The 20,999-nt window shown below is 54.1% G+C and overlaps 1 protein-coding gene and 1 long non-coding RNA gene across 7 annotated transcripts; one reads left to right on the forward strand and one right to left on the reverse strand.

Annotated features, from left to right (window-relative positions):
* The first annotated feature begins 1,066 nt into the window (after positions 1-1,066).
* On the forward strand, positions 1,067-9,526 carry EIF3M (eukaryotic translation initiation factor 3 subunit M). Its single transcript, XM_032960187.2, has 11 exons — positions 1,067-1,268; positions 2,526-2,658; positions 3,097-3,235; positions 3,646-3,766; positions 4,177-4,271; positions 6,732-6,824; positions 7,251-7,350; positions 7,452-7,533; positions 7,791-7,934; positions 8,725-8,785; positions 9,021-9,526. Exons 1-11 carry the CDS (start codon positions 1,227-1,229, stop codon positions 9,139-9,141), a joined length of 1,131 nt encoding a protein of 376 aa, XP_032816078.1. The 5' UTR covers positions 1,067-1,226; the 3' UTR covers positions 9,142-9,526.
* Positions 9,527-12,939: 3,413 nt separating this feature from the next.
* LOC142928928 (uncharacterized) lies at positions 12,940-17,654 on the reverse strand. 6 transcript variants are annotated; one of them, XR_012945252.1, is made up of 5 exons: positions 17,477-17,654; positions 15,856-15,971; positions 14,982-15,299; positions 14,345-14,491; positions 12,940-13,636 (listed from the first exon to the last, which is right to left on the reverse strand). It is a non-coding gene; the product is annotated as an uncharacterized LOC142928928 (long non-coding RNA). The 6 variants fall into 6 exon arrangements; XR_012945251.1 differs by having other exon boundaries at positions 17,389-17,654; XR_012945248.1 differs by having other exon boundaries at positions 17,442-17,653.
* Positions 17,655-20,999: the final 3,345 nt, after the last annotated feature.

Genomic DNA, 20,999 nt, shown 5'->3' on the forward strand with positions numbered 1-20,999 from the left:
ACGCACGGGGTGTCTTCACGCACGCGGTGTCTTCACACAGGGGGTGTCTTCACGCACGTGGTGTCTTCACACAGGGGGTGTCTTCACGCACGGGGTGTCTTCACGCACGCGGTGTCTTCACACAGGGGGTGTCTTCACGCACGTGGTGTCTTCACACAGGGGGTGTCTTCACGCACGGGGTGTCTTCACGCACGTGGTGTCTTCACGCACGCGGTGTCTTCACACAGGGGGTGTCTTCACGCACGTGGTGTCTTCACACAGGGGGTGTCTTCACGCACGGGGTGTCTTCACGCACGGGGTGTCTTCACGCACGTGGTGTCTTCACACAGGGGGTGTCTTCACACAGGGGGTGTCTTCACACACGTGGTGTCTTCACGCAGGGGGTGTCTTCACGCACGCGGTGTCTTCACACAGGGGGTGTCTTCACGCACGTGGTGTCTTCACGCACGGGGTGTCTTCACGCACGTGGTGTCTTCACGCACGGGGTGTCTTCACACAGGGGGTGTCTTCACGCACGTGGTGTCTTCACACACGAGGTGTCTTCACACAGGGGGTGTCTTCACGCACGGGGTGTCTTCACGAAGTGTGCCCGAGGAGGGCCTTGCAATGGAGAACACCGGGTCAGAGGGTCAATTTGGGCACCTCACGCGGGACTGCGAGGCCCGTGTGCTCACCATGACACCAACGTTCACGTCAAAAGAGACCGATTTTAACCAGGGTACAAAGACAAAGATTCTGCGTACAGCCTCGACAGACTAGTGGGGCAAGAGCTGTAGCCCGGTAGAGCACACACACAGGGCGGTCGGTGTGGCCAACAGCACCACCACCACGCCCGGCCGTCTTTGTCTCTCCAGCTCTGATGTTCACTACACACCGCAGCAGGTACTCAAGCGCTTCAGGGCTGAGTCGACCTCGGGAGAGGGAGGCCCTGGACCCTGTCCCCCCTCACCGTGGTGGCCCTGAGCGTGAACGCTTCGCTGGCTGACAGCGTCGTGCAGCAGCGCTAACCACGGCGCCACCGCTCCCTCCGCCCTGGCACGTGGGGCACGGCCCCGCCTCGCGTGACCCCGCGACCCGGAAGCTTTCGCTCGTCCCCTCGCACGTGGTCTGAGGCCCAGCGGTAGCGGCGAAGCCTCCGCGCGTCCCTCTCCCGCGACTCTCCCCAAGCTCCTCTCTCTCCGCTCCCCTCTCTCGCCCCTCGCGCTTAACTCTCCACAAACGCCGCGATGAGCGTCCCGGCCTTCATAGACGTCACTGAGGAGGACCAGGTGAGAGCGCGGGGAGGGCGAAGGAGGGAGCGGGAGGAAGGGCGACGAGTTGACTTGGCCCCGTCATGGGAACGGCCCCAGTGGCTCGCAGCGCACGGGGATCCCAAGCGCGGCGGCGGCGGCGGTGGTGGGGGGGGGGGGTACCCTCTTTAGGGGGTGAATGGGGTCGCCCTCTTTAGGGGGTGAATGGGGTCGCCCTCTTTAGGGGGTGAATGGGGTCACCCTCTTTAGGGGGTGAATGGGGTCGCACTAAATGCATGGACAAGGTAACGGGTGAGGTGGTGTTGGTGATGTGGGTGATAAACTTCATCACGGTGGGAGACAAAGGCGGCCGCGTGTGGTACTGCCCACGCCAAGCGCCTTGTGCGCTGTGCCTGACGAGGTGCTCGCTATCGTATCGTGCCCACTCATGGATCTGTGTCATGCTGTGGATGGTGATGTTGTGGATGGTGATGTTGGGTGGTTGTGATGCTGGTGAGCGATGCTGTGGTGGTGTGTACGGTGAAGTGCTTGGTGATGATGAAGGAGATGGTTTTCGTGGGTCTCGTGTGTGCGTGTCTGTGATGTTTGTGATGTGGCTTATGCGTGTGATGTTGAGTTGTGATGTGTGTATGGGTGGAGATATGTTGGGTGATTTCGTGACAGGTTTGCGTGTAGTGATATGGTGTGATGGTGTGTGTGGATAATGCCGATGAATGGTGTTGATAGTGATGTGGTTGGGCGATGTTTGTGTGATGTATGTAGTGATGTGAACGGTGGTGTGTATGGGTGATGTATACACGATTATCTCGGTTGGCTGCGTACTGTGCGAAAGAACTTCAACATACATGTCGGGGGATGGTCATTTGCAAGTTGATGTGTAAGGCTGATTGATGTATGGTGTGTGGCAATGTGATTGGATGGTGGTGAAATGGTCGTTGACTTGGGAGATGTGAGTGGTGATGCACGTGGTGTGTGTGGTGATGCGGATGGGTGACGTAAGTTTGTGCGGTGATATATAACGTGATTGGTGGTGAGTCTTAATGTGTGTGGTGATATGGGTAGCTGGTAATCTTTTTGATAAGAGTGATGTGTGTGACTGGGTGTAGTAACAGGGTGATGCAGCTGGTGTGAGTGGTTCTGTATATAGGCGATGCGCTAGTAATGTGGGTGGCAATGTGCAGTTGATGTGTATGGCCGATGTATGTGGTAATGTGGCAGTCTGGATAGATCATGTCAGCTGCTGCTACATAACTAACTACGTGTGCATGCACGCAGGCGGTGGAACTGCGCCAGTACCTGCGCGCGCGTGGAGCCGAGGTCTCAGAGGAGGCGAGCGAAGGGGGCCTCCAGCAGGAGCTGGCGACCATCCTGTCGGCACTCCACGTCATCTGGAAGGATGAGGACAAGGGTCCGTGTCTCCTCCACCTCGCGCTCCTCTCTCGTTCCCTGCACCTCTCTCTGCCCTTTTCAATAACTAAATGACGGACTGTTAGACGCTCCGCTGTCATGTGCCAAGTGACAATAAGTGGCGGTGAATGCTAAAAAATAATGGAACATATTCATTGGGTCTTTCGACTGCTTGTGTTGCGATCGATTTTTTGTTATTTTCTTTTAACCTATCTTCGTGACTTTACCGAAAGACCCAAAGAATATGAATTCCTGCAGTAACGAAAGCTTTAAGTCAGTAATGGAACACTTCGCGAATGTGCGTGTGATTACTGAGCAGGGGCCACGCTACCTTTTCCCTGTGCGCTGCTGCTACGGCTGCCACTACTGCTGTCGCTGCAGCTGCTACTGTTGCTGCTGCTTCTGCTAACGTTGCTGCGTGTGCGGCGTGCCCGTGTAGACGTGGAGAGCGTGCTGAACTCTGTGATCTCGCTGCTGCTGATCCTTAACGTGGAGAAGCAGCAGGGCCTGGTTGAGAGTCTCTGTGAGCAGCTCGCCAAGGGCCGCGACGGCGAGCGGCCCCTGCTGCGCCTGCAGCTGTACGTACAAACACACAGACGTGTACGCGCATTCAGCCGCACGCACATACACACAGACGTGTACGCGCATTCAGACATACACGCACACACTTTCACACAAAGACAGAGGTCCCCCATATAGCCTTACAGACTGTTGGGGCAAGTGCTGTTAGCGAGCACCTATGAAGGCCGGCACAGCACACGAGGGGGTTGGTGGCCAGCACCACGCCCGGCCGCCTTTGTCTCCCCAGTGGCTGTTTACACACTGCACCCAGGTACTCATTTAAGACTGAATCTAATTCGGGGAGGCCGACGACCGGGACAGGAAATTTCACCACTGTTAATGGCCACGAGCTGGAATCGAACTCGTACATACGCACATACTGAATGAGACTGGAGCTGTGCTTCTCCATGCACCCCGCCCCCCCCAGGCTGAGTAACCTGTTCCACGGCATGGGGGAGGGTCCGGCGCGCTACGTCGTCTACTGCAGCCTCGTGCGCCTCGCCGGCTCCTGCAACTCCATCCACCACATCCCCACGGAGCTTGAGCAGGTTACTCGCCTCAGCCTCTCTCCTACCAGGGTCCCAGCTCTCCCCGACTGCCGGCTATCTCCTCCTGCCGGCTCTCTCCTCCTGCCGGCTCTCTCCTCCTTCCTCACTCCCCTCTTTCACCCTCCCCTCTTCCACCCTCCCCTCTTCCACCCTCTCTTCTCCCTGCTCCAGTAAAAATCCACTTGGTGATTATACCACTCATCCGAATCTCACAAAGGGGTCCAAGCATGCATCTGAACTATTGGCAACCAGAGAGGATTTTCTGGGTAAACAAGAGAAACAATAATAATAATATGCGTGCGATGGCACAGTGGTTATCACCTTCATAGGTGCTCGCTCGCTCCCAGCACTTGCCCCGACAGCCTGCGTAGGCTACACGGGATGTTTATCTTTGCTTGTGTTCATCCCAGGTGCGCAAGTGGTTCACTGAGTGGACTCTCACGATCGACAAGAAGCAGCACATCCTTCGTCTTCTCTACGACGCACTGGTGGACTGCAAACGCAGGTGTCCACCCAGATCCCTCCCCCGCCGTGATCTATCCACTGCTGCATGAAGGCCTCCCCACGCCGTCGCCATCTGTGGCGGTCGTGTTGAGTCGTGTTTGGGGAACGCCTCGTCACCTCTCACATGGAGAGTGAAATGGCGGTCGCAGTGCGAGTGTGGAAGCGCCGCCATGAAACTCGCAGCCCACGTTTGCTGGCGCTCGAACACAGATACATGAACACATTCACTCACACAGCCTCTCATCCTCACACACAGATACATGAACACATTCACTCACACAGCCTCTCATCCTCACACACAGATACATGAACACACTCACACACCCTCTCATCCTCACACACAGATACATGAACACACTCACACACCCTCTCATCCTCACACACAGATACACGAACACATTCACTCACACACCCTCTCATCCTCACACACACACTCACCCTCTCATCCTCACACACACACACCCTCTCATCCTCACACACAGATACATGAACACACTCACTCACACACCCTCTCATCCTCACACACTCACCCTCTCATCCTCACACACACACCCTCTCATCCTCACACACAGATACATGAACACACTCACTCACACACCCTCTCATCCTCACACACTCACCCTCTCATCCTCACACACACACACACACCCTCTCATCCTCACACACTCACTCACACACCCTCTCATCCTCACAGATACATGAACACACTCACTCACACACCCTCTCATCCTCACACACAGATACATGAACACATTCACTCACAGCCTCTCATCCTCACACACAGATACACGAACACATTCACTCACACACCCTCTCATCCTCACACACAGATACACGAACACATTCACTCACACAGCCTCTCATCCTCACACACAGATACACGAACACATTCACTCACACACCCTCTCATCCTCACACACAGATACACGAACACATTCACTCACACACCCTCTCATCCTCACACACAGATACATGAACACATTCACTCACACAGCCTCTCATCCTCACACACAGATACATGCATACACACTCACACACCCTCTCATCCTCACACACAGATACATGAACACACTCACTCACACACCCTCTCATCCTCACACACAGATACATGAACACACACACCCTCTCATCCTCACACACAGATACATGAACACACTCACACACCCTTTCATCCTCACACACAGATACATGCATACACACTCACTCACACCCTCTCATCCTCACACACAGATACATGAACACACTCACTCACACACCCTCTCATCCTCACACACAGATACATGAACACACTCACTCACACACCCTCTCATCCTCACACACACACACACACCCTCTCATCCTCACACACACACACACACCCTCTCATCCTCACACACTCACTCACACACCCTCTCATCCTCACACACAGATACATGAACACACTCACTCACACACCCTCTCATCCTCACACACAGATACATGCATACACACTCACTCACACAGCCTCTCATCCTCACACACAGATACATGAACACACTCACACACCCTCCCATCCTCACACACAGATACATGCATACACACTCACTCACACACCCTCTCATCCTCACACACAGATACATGAACACACTCACACACCCTTTCATCCTCACACACAGATACATGAACACACTCACTCACACACCCTCTCATCCTCACACACAGATACATGAACACACTCACTCACACACCCTCTCATCCTCACACACAGATACATACATACACACTCACTCACACAGCCTCTCATCCTCACACACAGATACATGAACACACTCACACACCCTCTCATCCTCACACACAGATACATGAACACACTCACACACCCTTTCATCCTCACACACAGATACATGAACACACACACACACACCCTTTCATCCTCACACACAGATACATGCATACACATGCACTCACCCTCTCATCCTCGCACTCAAGACAGACGCACACACTCACACACCCTCTCATCCTCAAACACAGACACGCGCACACACTCGCACACTCTCTCATCCTCACACTCCAGACACTCATGCGCCCTCTGACACGCACACATGGTGATACTCTTTGGTTCTATTCGGTAAAGTCACGTAGGTAAAAAATAAAACAACAAAAATCACACATGGTGATGTTGATGTTGGTAGTAGGTACAGAGTGGGCGACGCTGTAGGTCGTGATGTTGATGTTCGTGATGTTGATGGTGATGTTGATGTTGGTAGTGGGTACAGAGCGGGCGACACTGTAGGTCGTGATGTTGATGTTCGTGATTTTGATGGTGATATTGTTGATGTTGGTAGTGGGTACAGCGAGCGGGCGACGCTGTAGGTCGTGATGTTGATGTTCGTGATTTTGATGGTGATATTGTTGATGTTGGTAGTGGGTACAGAGCGGGCGACGCTGTAGGTCGTGATGTTGATGTTCGTGATGTTGATGGTGATATTGTTGATGTTGGTAGTGGGTACAGCGAGCGGGCGGCGCGGGTGATGGTGGAGCTGCTCGGGAGCTACACGGAGGAGAACGCCTCGCAGGCTCGCGACGATGCACACAGGTACACGCTCTCACCCCACTCTCGCCACTCCCTCTGTACACTCGACACACTCTCTCGGGATACTCCCCACTCTCATACACCACTCTCTCCCACCTCTTTCCTCTCATGCTTCATGAACTTCACTGTGATCCTAGATGATCTATTTTCAATTGCCGGCCATGGCTACCTCCAGTTGCCTGGGTGTGGTGTAAAAACATTAGCACTGGGGAGACAAAGACGGCCGGGAGTGGTGTATTGGCCACACCACCCCCTCGTGCGTCGTGTATTGGCCACACCACCCCCTCGTGCGTCATACCGGGTTTCGTAGGCGGGGCGTTACTGGTTAACGTGTCGCGTTAAACGTTGCCGGCTAACAGCACTTGGTCCAACAGTCGGCACTGGCTACATGGGGGACCTTTATCTGTGTGTGTGTGTGTGTGCGCGCAGGTGTATAGTGCGCGCCCTACGCGACCCCAACACATTCCTGTTCGACCACCTGCTGGCGCTGAAACCGGTTCGATTCCTCGAGGGGGAGCTCATCCACGACGTGAGGGCCCCGCGATCGCCACCGCAGGAGCGCACGTGATGGCGGCGTGCGTGTCACGTGTATCACTCGTGTGTCGTCTGTCTCTCCCCCCCGACCCATAGCTGCTGACGATCTTTGTGAGTGGGAAGCTGTCCGCCTACCTCAAGTTCTACGGGGCCAACAAAGATTTTGTGGAGTCCCTGGGTAGGAGTACGCCCACAAACACCGACCCCCTGCAGGCCAGGGTGGATGCACAGGGAACACCCCGGGTTATCCCAGTCCGCCCACTGGTGGTCACTCACAGAGCCAAACTCAAGCTCCCACAGGGTTCCGTGTTAATCACCGAGACTCACAGAGCCAGACTAAACGGGTTGTCGTGGACTTGTATGATGACTGCGACTAAACCCGACGGTGCTGCCCCCATGACCCCGTGACCCCGTGACCCCTGCCGCCCCCCCCAGGACTGTCACACGAACAGAACCTGGGCAAGATGCGGCTGCTCACGTTCATGGGCATGGCCGTGGAGCAAACGGAGATTGGCTTCTCCACCATCACCCAGGAGCTCCAGATCTCTCAAGACGACGTGGAGGCCTTCGTCATCGACGGTGAGGAGGATGAGGAGGTGGTGATGGTCGTGGAGGATGAGGATATGGCGGTGGAGATGTGTAGCAGGAGGAGCGGTGGCGCAACAGTTAGCGCGATGCGCTACGACTCTGGCGACCCCGAATTTGATTCCAGCTCACGGCCATCATTATCTAAACCGGTCCTGGGCCTCCTCCTAGGTTGACTTGGCCTCAAATGAGGACTTGGTGCGATATGTAAACATCGTCGACAAAGGCGGCCGGGCATGGTGCCGGCCGGGCGTGGTGCCGGCCATCGTGTGCCGTACCGGCTTTCATAGGTGCTCGCTAACTGCACTTGCCCCAACAGTCTTAAGGCTGAATGGAGGGTGAAGTGATGGTAGGAGAGGAGGTGGTGATGGAGAGCGAGTAGGAGGATGTGAAGGAGTAAGATGTGACGGAGGAGAAGGTGGTCAAGGAAGAGGGAGTTGGGCGAGGTGGTAGAGGAGGAGGAGGTTGGTGGAAGAGGTAGACACGTGTGGATGACGTGGCAGTGAGCGAGTGTCCTCACAGTGTACTGACTGACATTGCACACAACAAACGAATGCTCCTGAGGCCCGCATGTGGCCCTGCTTAGCCCGGATCCAGACTCGGATGTCTTTCGCGAGACCAGCAGCAGTAGCGCGTGTATAACAGTTTGATCATCGGCAAATAGCCCCGGTGGAAAACCACGCGTGCCGTGCTGGCCTCGCGCTACCTCGGATGTGCCCGTGGGGAAGGGATATTGTGCACGTGTGTGACTGTGCCTGGTGTCGCCCTGCGCCTGTGTTTACAGCCGTGCGCACCAAGATGGTTCATTGCAAGATCGACCAGACTCAGCGCAAAGTGGTCGTGAAGTGAGTTCCACAGTCACCGCGCGGAGTGTGTGTGTGAACCACTCCCCTCCACGCACTCTCCTACCTCTCATCTCACTCTGCTCCCCTCCCTCTCACGCTTATCACCGACCTCTCCCCTCTTTAATCTCTGCTCTTGATGTTGTGGTAATTGATGTGGTTGTCGGTGCGGTGGTTATCGGTGCGGTGATGGTGGTGGCTGATGCTGTTGTGGTTGTTGTTGTTTCTGCCTGCGTAGCCACAGCACGCACCGCACGTTCGGCCGGCAGCAATGGCAGCAGCTGTTTGATAGCCTCGGCTCGTGGAACCAGCACCTCACTCAAGTCCGCACGTCGCTCCTCAGCATCGTCAGCGGCTGAGACGTCACAACCACCGCCACAACCGTCACCACCGCCTGCACCGGTGCCACTATCCCTGCTCGCAATATCAACAACACCACCACCGCTACCACCAATAGCTGCTAGAACCACTCGTTGCTACTGCTCCTACCGCCACCGCAACCACCACCGCCAACATCACAACCACCACTGCCGCTAACATCCACACCACCATCACCGCCAATGTTGCCGTCGCTACCAATAACCACCACCATCACCACCTTAGCCACGCGGCCTTAGCCACGCGGGCTCACACAACCAGAAGCGAGGGCAGGCACACAAACAACCGCACACAACTTGGCAACAGTAACGATGATGAACACCGTGTGAAATAAATGCCACCGAGCGGCAATGCGGGGACGTGTCACTCGTGTCGATTGCATCTCTCGCGGTCGTCGCGGAACCACAGACGGACGGAAAGACAGCAGCAGCAGCAGCCAGGCCACGAGGAGCCGGCCACTCCAGTAATTGTCTCCCAAGCTCTGCGGTCCTCTATATGTTATGTTTTAAGCCAATTCATGTTATACATGTGGGAGGAAACCGCAGCACATGGAGAAAATCCGTGCGTGGGAGGGGGCAACACATTATCCCCGTACAGATGGGAGAATAGTTCACCTTGCTCTACTGCCTTGTGTTGGTGAGCCAGGGTACGGCTGCTTCTCAACGGGTTTTAACCCAGGATCTGCAGCCCTGAACAACTCGGCTTGAAAATTCCACATTCTTATGGCAGGGGCTACCAATTACAGAATGACCACTGTAGGCTTCTCCACAAAGTGGTACTTATTTTATACACACCAGATGGATGATTGGCCGAGTCAACCCCTGACTGGGATTTAAACTTGGGCCCTTCTGTTTGCGAGCCACTCACTGCCAACGAGGCACCAGAGCGGATGAAGGACAAATCGGATTTTGCTGGTCTGTGATCGATCCACTGCTGGATAAAGGTCTCATTCCGAAGCTGTCAGGGTAACCTTGCTCAATTGAGAGCAGTGGCAAACGTTGATCGAGCCGGAAGCCATGGAGACCTGGGCGATGAGTGTGTGCGTTTGTTGACACAGGAGCCATTGCTCAGTGCACTTGACAAGGTCCGCGTGTCTCGGTGCGGCACAGGAACAGCGGGGCTGTTTACTCGGTAGGGAGCAGCAGTCGTGGGCCTCTGTCAGACGGTGGTTCTCTGAGAGTTGTGAGTAATGGGTATTTTTGTGGGCCTGTGAATCCGTGTGAGCCTACGGGTCTCTGGAAGTCTGGGTCTCTACACGAGGCCATGGGTCTGCACGTGAGAATGAAACTGCGCGATTCTCCAGTTCAATCTGTGAGAGAGGCAGGAGAAGAGGAAAACTCTTGAGTCTGCACTTAAACAGGGGCAAGCAGCCGACACCACAGACAGCTGGAGGTATGACCACACTTATCAGTTGTTTACCGGACAAGACGCTTCACATGGAGGCTGTGGCCATATTGTTTATTTATATTTACACCCCCACCGTGAGAGCCCACGACCAGATTTCGCGGCCATGCCGCTGGACAGCTCCCGCTCCTTGTTCGAGGCAGTGCCATTCGCCGCGTGGTCACACGACGCTCGACATGTTGCTCCGCATGCTAAGAACTTCAGGAGCTGAAAATTCGGGTCCCACCCCCCCCCCCCCACCCTGGTCGCAGCACGTGGCGCAAAACGTCAGACATCGTGGCCGGATGAGCAAACGCTGGCAGGGCTGTCCCAGAGTGTATATTATTTTTCCATTTGTATACATATACAATTTGCATAGATCAGAAACAATTGTGCTGTAGGTGACGTTACGCGTGTGTTGTGACCGTAGGGATTGGCGAATCCTCACCGCCTCCGCAGGAAAACACTGTGAGCCAGTATCCGCACACCGCCCCCTCATCACACTCGCCCACACCTCCAATCTTGTGATCGTAGTCCCACTTGCTGCTGTCGCCACGAGTGATGACCATCGCCACGCTCACTAATTGCAAAGTTCGTTAGCGACGGTAACGCCCTCGCGATCGAGACCCGGGACCAGGAGCCTTGGGCCTCGCGGGGGCCCTCGGCCACCGACTCGCCGCGCGCGAGAACCGGCGTAGCGGCCACGTGGGATGCACGTGGAGGCAAGGGTCAATCTACCGCTGGACGAGCACCTCCCCACGCCTCGCCGCCGCTGCTCGTGGGACGTGTCCGCACCCTTCTCCGCGCCGGGTCGGCAAACTGGCCCCGGGGACCGGCGTTGGTGTGGTCGGGAATGGCGGCAGCGGCACAGCGGTCACGCGGGGGCCGAGCACGCCGAGCACGCCGAGCACGCCGAGCACGCCGAGCACGCCTGCAGCTCCTCGGAAAGCAACGAGAGCGCGGCCCCTCTAGTACCCGATGAGTGCGGTTAAAAAGTAGCAGCCCCTACATGGGGCTGTCGATGCCTCAGCCCTCATTTAGCTCATTAATATAGTGCAGTAGCCCCCCACTCAGATTGTCTGTGACCAGCCAGGAGGTCGTTTAATCCCAGAGTAACCGTGAATTTCCCCCACAACCCCCCGTCACCCCCCCACCACAAATACCTCCTCCATACCCCCTCCCCGCCCCACCGACTGTCCAGGCTTGCAGTGAGGCTGTGTTATTCGACACAATTTGTGCTCGTCGGCAGTGAGCGGCCACCCTCGTGGCTGAAAGTGGCCGCTCGCACAGTCAGTTACCCGCCCCTCGTGTCGCTCCCCATCTCTCAGTCCCGGTCCAGCAGTGGACTGAGCATTACCGAAGATGTGTTCACATCGTCGTCATCATTGTGGAATTGATTGTATATATCGTGGATGAGGATCTGTTCATCATCAGCCGTTATCGTTGGGAAGGATTTAGTTGTAGCTGTCATAATAGGGGCTTCCTTGCTCGCTGGTAGGTGGAACGTGATTTGCAGTAGTAACCACAGCCATGGCACGAGGTATCCTGGATGTGGTGTGCCGAGTGCGGAGATATTTTACGGATCGCCAGCCCGGAAAGATCTAGCTCTAATTAAGCTCTGCAGTGGATGATGATGATGATCAGGATGTAAAGTCTCTTCATTGGTGGGTACCATCCACTGTCGGTGCTGTTAATGACGAATTCATCCTCTGTATAGAGAATAAGCTGTAGTTGTCAGAGAAGATGTAACCGGTTGTAATTAGTCGCGGAAACCATTGATGAGGAGGAGGTCATCGTTAGGAAGATGAGCGCTTGGCTGGAGATGCCATTGTTGATGTCATCATCGTTACGGAGAGGTTTAGTTGTAGATGCCATTGATGAGGAAGTCCGCCCGCGTGTAGTCGCGCCGTCTGTAGCTCATCACCGCCTTCCTGCCCAGAATGCCGAGCGCCGCCACCACTAGTACCACCCCGAAGAACGTGCAGGCCACCAGGGCCCCCGCGTCCCCACCCATGGGCCCCCCCGCCTCCGTGGGCCCCCCACCCTCGGCGGAAGGCCCATTCCTCGCACCATCGCCCCCCACCCCACCTTCCTGCGTGGTGGTGCTGTCCAGCGTAGCAGTGGATTGGGGGACAGCACCGCTAGTGGGTGGTGGTGGTGTAGTGGGTGGTGGTGGTGGTGGTGTAGTCGGTGGTGGTTGTGGTGTAGTGGCTGTTGGTGGTGTAGTGGGTCGTGGTGGTTGCGTGGTGGGTGGTGGTTGTGTGGTGGTTGATGGTGGTTGTGTGGTAGGTGGTGGTTGTGTGGTGGGTGGTGGTTGTGTGGTGGGTGGTGGTTGTGTGGTGGTTGATGGTGGTTGTGTGGTAGGTGGTGGTTGTGTGGTGGGTGGTGGTTGTGTGGTGGGTGGTGGTTGTGTGGTGGTTGATGGTGGTCGTGTGGTAGGTGGTGGTTGTGTGGTGGGTGGTGGTTCAGTTGTAGGTGGTTTGGTTGTGGTGGTTGGTTTGGTGGTGGTTGGTCCAATTGACGGTATCAGTGGTGGTGTTGGAACGGTGGTTGTGTTTGTTGTGGATGTGGTGGTGTTTTGCAGTTTAGTGCTTATCGGTTGTGGAATGGTGGTTGTTGCAGCTGCAGTCGTGATTATTGTGGTTGGTGCAATCGTGGTTGGAGGCATAGTGGTGGTTGTGATTAAAGTTGTATTTTGTGCCAGAGCGAGTGTGGTGGTGGTTGGCTTGGTGGTTGTTGTGATGGGCTTGGTTGTGGTGGTTGGCTGGGTTGTGGTTGTGGTGGTTGGCTGGGTTGTGGTTGTGGTGGTTGGCTGGGTTGTGGTTGTGGTGGTTGGCTGAGTTGTGGTGGTCGGTTTGGTTGTGGTTGTCGGCTTGGTTGTGGTTGTGGTGGTCGGCTTGGTTGTGGTTGTGGTGGTCGGCTTGGTTGTGGTGGTTATGGTGGGTGCTACAGTTGTGGTTATTGCTGGTTCATCTACACCCTTTGGTTGTTGGGGTTTGACCTCCTTGGGAGCGGCGGTGGTGGCAGGAGAGGAAGCGTCAGGCTGCTCGGGGGCTTGGTGTGACCGTGTCGTCACCCTTGCCTTCCTTGTAGCTACAAAGACAAAGATCCCCCGTATAGGCTTTATCAACCAGTTGGGGCACATGCGGCACCTATGAAGGTCGGCACAGCACACGCGGGGGTGGGTGGCCAGCAGCACACCTGACAGCCTTTATCTCCTCAGTGCCGATGTTTACACATCGCACCAGGCACTCATTTGAGGCTGAGTCCACCTAGGTGATGCCCAGGACAAATTAAGATATTCGTCAATTGTGCTGACCGTGAGCGGAAATCGTCGCGCAGCGCCCTAACCGCTGCGCCACCGTTCCCACACACGTGGACACAGACACACACAGATACAAACGCACATACACTCTCAGACACATGCAGACACTCTCGCACATACACCAATGAACACGCGGACACACAGACACGATTAGACTGCCATCGCCAGACGCACGTCTCGAGACTCGGCTGAACGCGTGTATGTATGTTGAATTTCTTACGCGCCGTACATAGCCAACCGTGCTAATCGGAGATGCGGGGGAAATCGGAGGTGCGTGTGGAGTGCGTGCGGAGTGCGTGTGGAGTGCGTGTGGAGTGCGTGTGGAGTGCGTGTGCACACAGCGCCAAGTGGGGCGACACGCGGGGGGAGACGGACTGACACGGGGGCCAGGCAGGTTCAGGCGGGGACACGCAAGGGGGGCACACGAGGAGAGGCACGAGGGCATCGTTGGCGCGAGGTCTCGCGTTGGCGCTCACATTTACGGTGCCGCACTCCCGTGGCCCGGCTGCCCGGCGCCGGCACGAGGGGGCACGCGGCGTCGTTGGGGCACGAGTAGAGGAGGCACGGGGAAGAGCCACCCCCCAACGTCGCGGACACCACCACCAGCGTGCAGGGAGGGCGCCCTGCGGTGCGGCAGCAGCGGAGAGAGAATGACGCCCCGTGACGAGCGGGCAGGAGGAACGCAGTTGAGAGATTTCTCCCCGGTTGTCGTGTTTGTTAGATTGCTCTAACAATGGAACCGATTCTTGGGAGTGGTAAATCACAGCCGGATTACTGTCCAGCTGTGCTGGGGTCACATTGCGCAGCAGAGGGCGGTGGAGCAAAATGACATCGTCACGCTGCACTTCTATGCTTCCAAGTCTACGTGTCCCGTCTTCACCAGCGTGGTGAAATATGGTCAAATAACACCCCCCCCGTCGCCACGACTCGCACGGTTTTGGGAGGTCCCCATTGACAAGAGGGCTGAAGGTGTTGCGTGGGGAGGATCGAGGGGCATGGTGGAGTAAAGGGGGTCAGGTGAGGGTGGGAGGGGGGTCAGGTGAGGGTGGGAGGGAGGTCACGTGAGGGGGTCACGTTAGGGGGGTCAGGGTAGTGGGGGTCAGCGTTGGGCACCTGCTGTGTTCATGTCGCAGCAAATCTGGGCACAGTCGCCCTGCGCGACCCCCAGCGCCGTGGAGCCCAGGGCCGCCAAGGCGGTGGCGTTGAGCGCCACCTCTCCCAGATCGGCGTGGTCGCACCGCTCCAGCGCGGAGGAGCCCCCCTGGCTCCACCCGCCCAGGATGACGAAGAGGAGGACGAGGAAGAGGTGCGGGGGAGGCGCGGGGGAGGCGCGCGTCGAGTCGGCCATGGCCCGCACCCTCGGCCGTGTGGGACAACGGCGGCGCCGGAGTAACGCGGATCCACGACCGCAGTCGACACGGTCGCTACGGTCTGCACCGCCACCACGACCAGCAACAAAGACAAAGATCCCCCGTATAGCATCAACAGACTGTAGGGGCAAATGCTGTTAGCGAGCGCCTATGAAGGCCGGCACGGTACACGAGGGGGTGGGTGGCCAGCACCACGCCCGACCGTCTTTGTCTCCCCAGTGGCGATGTTTAAACACGCTGCACCAGGTACTCATTTGAGGCTGAGTCGACCTAGGGGAGGCCCAGGACCGGTTCAGATAATCGTCACTGGTGTTGGCCGTGAGCGGGAATCGAACTCGAGTCGCCGGGTTCCTAGCGCAGCGCGCTACCGCTCTAAACGCCACAACAACCACCATTCGCCACTAAGTGACGGTGACGTCAACACGGCGCTTATGCCAGTCTAGGTGCACGTTGAACGCCCGCTGGCAGGAGGTCACAAGGCAAACCCAGGTGCCGCCATGGGTCGACTGACTGAGATGACTGGCCGAAGCACCACCTGTGTCCCCTATTGTGCCAACCACCACCACCGTTACAGCAACAACAACAACCACAACAACAACAACCACAACAAAACCCACCACCGCAACCACGACGACCGTAGCAGCACCTGGGCGAGTCCCGGCGGCTCCACTGGCTCAGGGCCCCAGCCTCCTGCAGTAAGGAATCTGTGGCGCAGCTCGCAGGAGCCGGGAGTCTGTGACACACGGAGAGAGGGGCGCAGTGTTGCCAGCGACTCACGGAGAGGGCAGAATACTGCGTGTGACATTTCTCAGGAGCAGTGAGCCAGTGACAGACTGTGACACGACACAGTTGACACACAATAAATGACTCAATGACTCTCTCACGGTGCGTGGCAATCATCGTGTACTGTCACTCACGGTTCGCGACTCTCTCACTCACAGTTCGTGACTCTTTAACAGTTCGTGACACTCACGGTTCGTGACAATCACGGTTCGTGACTCTCTCACTCAGTTCGTGACTCTTTAACATTTCGTGATACTCACGGTTCGTGACACTCACGGTTCGTGACAACCACGGTTCGTGACAACCACGGTTCGTGACACTCACGGTTCGTGACTCTCTCAGTTCGTAACTCTTTAACAGTTCGTGACACTCACGGTTCGCGACTCTCTCACTCACAGTTCGTGACTCTTAACAATTTGTGACACTCACGGTTCGTGACACTCACGGTTCGTGACACTCACGGTTCGCGACTCTCACTCACAGTTCGTGACTCTTAACAGTTCGTGACACTCACGGTTCGTGACACTGGCGGTTCGCGACACTCGCACTCACAGTTCGTGACTCTTTAACAGTTCGTGACACTCACGGTTCGTGACTCTCTCACAGTTCGTGACTCTTTAACAGTTCGTGACACTCACGGTTCGTGACACTCACGGTTCGTGACACGGTTCGTGACAACCACGGTTTGTGACACGGTTCGTGACTCTCTCACTCAGTTCGTAACTCTTTAACAGTTCGTGACACTCACGGTTCGCGACTCTCTCACTCACAGTTCGTGAGTCTTAACAATTCGTGACACTCACGGTTCGTGACACTCACGGTTCGCGACTCTCTCACTCACAGTTCGTGACTCTTAACAGTTCGTGACACACACGGTTCGTGACAATCACGGTTCGTGACTCTCTCACAGTTCGTGACTCTTAACAGTTCGTGACACTCACGGTTCGTGACAATCACGGTTCGTGACTCTCTCACAGTTCGTGACTCTTAACAGTTCGTGACACTCACGGTTCGTGACACTCACGGTTCGTGACAACCACGGTTCGTAACAACCACGGTTCGTGACAACCACGGTTCGTGACAACCACGGTTCGTGACTCTCTCACTCAGTTCGTAACTCTTTAACAGTTCGTGACACTCACGGTTCGCCACTCTCTCACAGTTCGTGACTCTTTAACAGTTCGTGACACTCACAGTTCGTGACTCTCTCACAGTTCGTGACTCTTAACAGTTCGTGACTCTTAACAGTTCGTGACTCTTAACAGTTCGTGACACTCACAGTTCGTGACACTCACGGTTCGCGACTCTCTCACTCAGTTCGTAACTCTTTAACAGTTCGCGACACTCACGGTTCGCGACTCTCTCACCGTTCCGTGACTCTTTAACAGTTCGCGACAATCACGGTTCGCGACTTTCTCACCGTTCCGTGACTCTTTGACAGTTCGCGACACTCACGGTTCGCGACTCTCTCACCGTTCCGTGACTCGCGGTTCGCGACTCAGCTGAGAGTGGCGCGCGCGCCCCGCTGGACACGTAGGAACGTGCCGAGTGAAACTTTACATCGACATTCGCAAGTCGCCCCGGGGGCTCCTCGGAACGCGTCCCGCGCGCCTCGGTCAGCGCTGAGGCCGCCCCCAGAGCGACACGCGCATCCAAATCCGCGAGCTGGGCAAACGCCGAGCCCGCCCGCAGGAATCGATTCCTCGAGTTTGTAGTCGATTAGAAAAGAGTTTCAATTCCGTTTGACTCATTTCATTCTCATCGATTCAACGACATTAATATAATTCGTTTGTATCAATAGATTCATTTATTTTGCTTGGCTGCTCGTCATTAGATTTACCAGTATAAATCTATAATTGATCGATATACATTGAAACTTTATATTCGGCTCTATTTAAATCGATCCGAAGCGATTCCTCCATTCTCATGAAAGCCCGGGTAGCGATTCTGGAATCGATAATTCTCGGTCGGTTGTGACGCAATGCAGCGAGAGCGGTGGCGCAGCGGTGAGCGCAGTTCCCTTTGGCGGCCACGGAACACATCAGCGGCAGAGTGGTGATGCGTGAAGTGGGTCGCCTGCCCACCCCCACGTGTTTGTGTTGTTTGTTGTTGGCACTCGGTAACCCGCCCCTACTGGAGATCTGTGACAAAGAGCTTCCTAGCTCATCGGGTTCCTCCACTCTAAAGTTTCCGATTCTCACCTCCACAATCACCAGTCCCCCACATTGACCGGCGTGGTGAAGTATGGTCAAGCATCTCCCGTGACAGACCAAAACAGCGTGGGGAGGGCCTTCATCCAGCAGTGGATTGACGGAGGAATGAGAATCTGTATTGATGTGTACTCTTTTACGTGACTGAGAGATGTTAACAGCTCGGGGCCGCCTTCAACCAGCGGTGGATTGATCCTGGCTGCTGATAACGCTGATGCTGCCGTATTTGTAAAGGCCGCGTTGTGGGCGAGCCGCAGTTTCGACGCGAGGGGAATGCCACCGGACGGGTCTCGACTGGGCTCGCGACCCGGGCGGGGGGCGGGGCTACCTGAATCACTACCTATGAGATCTTCACTCAAAACTGCTCTAGAGGAGTTGTACACCCCTAGCTGCCACTGCTATTCAGTGGCCTAAAATAAAATGTTTCGCTCGGAATGACCGCTGCAAAGTATGATCTGTATTTAGATTTAGTGTGCTGATCTTAAAGGTGCATTGAAAAAATTGATACTCCGACTGATGCTCCTGTTGTTGTGGAGTGACTCATGCAGCCAGCTATGGCTCTAGATTTTGGTGTTATAATTTATTTATGTAGTTTATTGTTAAAAATTCGGTCACAGTCCCTATGATCACTGTTACATTGGATTTATGGCTTTTATTTTTGGTGATTTCGAAAAGTTTTTTTTGTTTTGGCCATGTTTTTGTTTATTGTAGTACGGAGTTAGACTGATGGCCTTAATCTTAGTTGTCTTGTGGTTGTTGTTGTTGTTGTTATTTGACTTCCATCCTACTGGGATTTTTGCACACAGCGTTGGTGTACGGTGCTATTTCAGGAATATTTTGATATTTTTTTTCCTGTATTTTCTGTTTGCACACTCACATAATCACTTTAAGATGTTTTCTTGTTCATGTTTTTGTTTGTTGCGGTTGCACCCGATTCAAGAGCCGAATGGCTCACAGGGCTATACCAAATAAATGAACTATGAACCTGAGCAGGGGGGCGGGGACTACTGGAACAGGGGGCGGGGTTAGCTGAGCAGGGGGCGGGGACTACTGGAACAGGGGGCGGGGTTAGCTGAGCAGGGGGCGGGACTGCAAGATGAGTGGGCGGGTCCTGTGCCAAAAATATGAATTATTCATGAGCGTCGCCGAGATTACAATATAAATAAGTTATGTATTATATTCTTAGCTCTTTCGGTAAAGTCCCACCACCATCCATCACAGAATAATTCTCTCATCAAGACTCTGTATCATAGAGCCCAATGCATATCCGACCAGGAACACATAGGCAGTGAACTCAAGCACGTACACCAAGCTCTTAAGGCTAATGGTTACTCCGACTATACAATCCGCAAAGCTATCACTCAAACCATGAAGAAGGACCCTCTTGAGGAGCCTTTCAAAACCATCACTTTACCCTACATTGCGGGGATCACAAAAAAGATCTCCAAAATCTTGAATAAACACAAGATCCAGGTCCGTTTCAACACATTACATAAAATCCGTGATCTGGTTCCGTCTGTAAAAGATGTGATTCCGGACATACAGTACCCTGGTGTCTACAAACTAAGTTGCCTCTGTGGTAGTAGTTACATTGGAGAAACCAAACGCCATGTCTCGGACCGCATTCGTGAACACAAAGCAGACCTTAAACACGGTAGGACCAACACCTCGGCCGTGGCAGATCATTGTTATAATTCAGTAGGCTCACATGACATTGACTTTTCCAAGACAGAGGTTCTTTGTAAGCCATCTGGCTACCATGAGAGATTTGTTCATGAGGCTATCCAAATATACAAGCACAGAGACAATTTCAACCGAGAAGATGGATTCTGGCTTAGCAATCATTGGAAAGATTTGATAAACCATTTCAGGTCTTAATTGATTGTTCACGCTTACAGTGGCTTTCAGACAGCATACATTAATTTTTCGTCTCCCCCCTCCTCTTTTCAGAACATAGATGGACTAGTCCTTCAAAACAAACTGCCAAATCGCTGCGCGTGGCGCTGACGTTTTTTTTTATAAATAAATACACCGTTTAAAAATAAATAAATTTATGCAAACCGACACACCTGATGACGACCGTTTGTGTTATGGTGGAAACGTCGTGAGAATTTTTATTGTTTTATATATATTTTATTATTGTATTGTTTCCCTTCAACGTGACTTTACCGAAAGAGCTAAGAATATGAATTACTGCAGTCACGAAAGCTTTCAATCAAAATTTAAAGTTACGTATTATGAAATAACAATTATGTAATATAAATGGAGTTGTGTATTATATAAAAAATAAGGTCAATTTTTTTATTCTAATACATAACAATTTTAATAAATAATTATAATAAATAACAAGTTCTGTATTCTTGGTTCTTTCGGTAAAGTCACGTAGAAGGGAAACAATAAAATAATAAAAATATAAAACAAAATTCTCACGACGTTTCGACTGCAACACAAGCAATCATCATCAGGTGTGAAAACCACAGTAAGAAAATTTTCTTTACCGAAAGAACCAAGAATATGAATCCCTGCAGTCACGAAAGCTTTAAATCAAAACAAGTTCTGTGTTAAATTTTTACTGTGTTAGTACTTGTAGTCGGTCTGCCCCATCCCCTCTCCTCCTTGCGAGGGGGGGGGGGGGGGACAGGTCGGCTAAATAGACAACAACAATAACAACAATTTAAATAATAAAGTTCACGTCACAATAGCAATCAGAGACACGATGCACGTCACAATAGCCATCAGAGAGACCCACTACGTGACAATAGCCATCA

The sequence above is a fragment of the Petromyzon marinus genome, chromosome 24 (assembly GCF_048934315.1).
Source record: "Petromyzon marinus isolate PM22_M1 ecotype Great Lakes invasive population chromosome 24, UKy_Petmar_22M1.pri1.0, whole genome shotgun sequence".
In the NCBI taxonomy this organism is placed as follows: domain Eukaryota; kingdom Metazoa; phylum Chordata; class Hyperoartia; order Petromyzontiformes; family Petromyzontidae; genus Petromyzon; species Petromyzon marinus.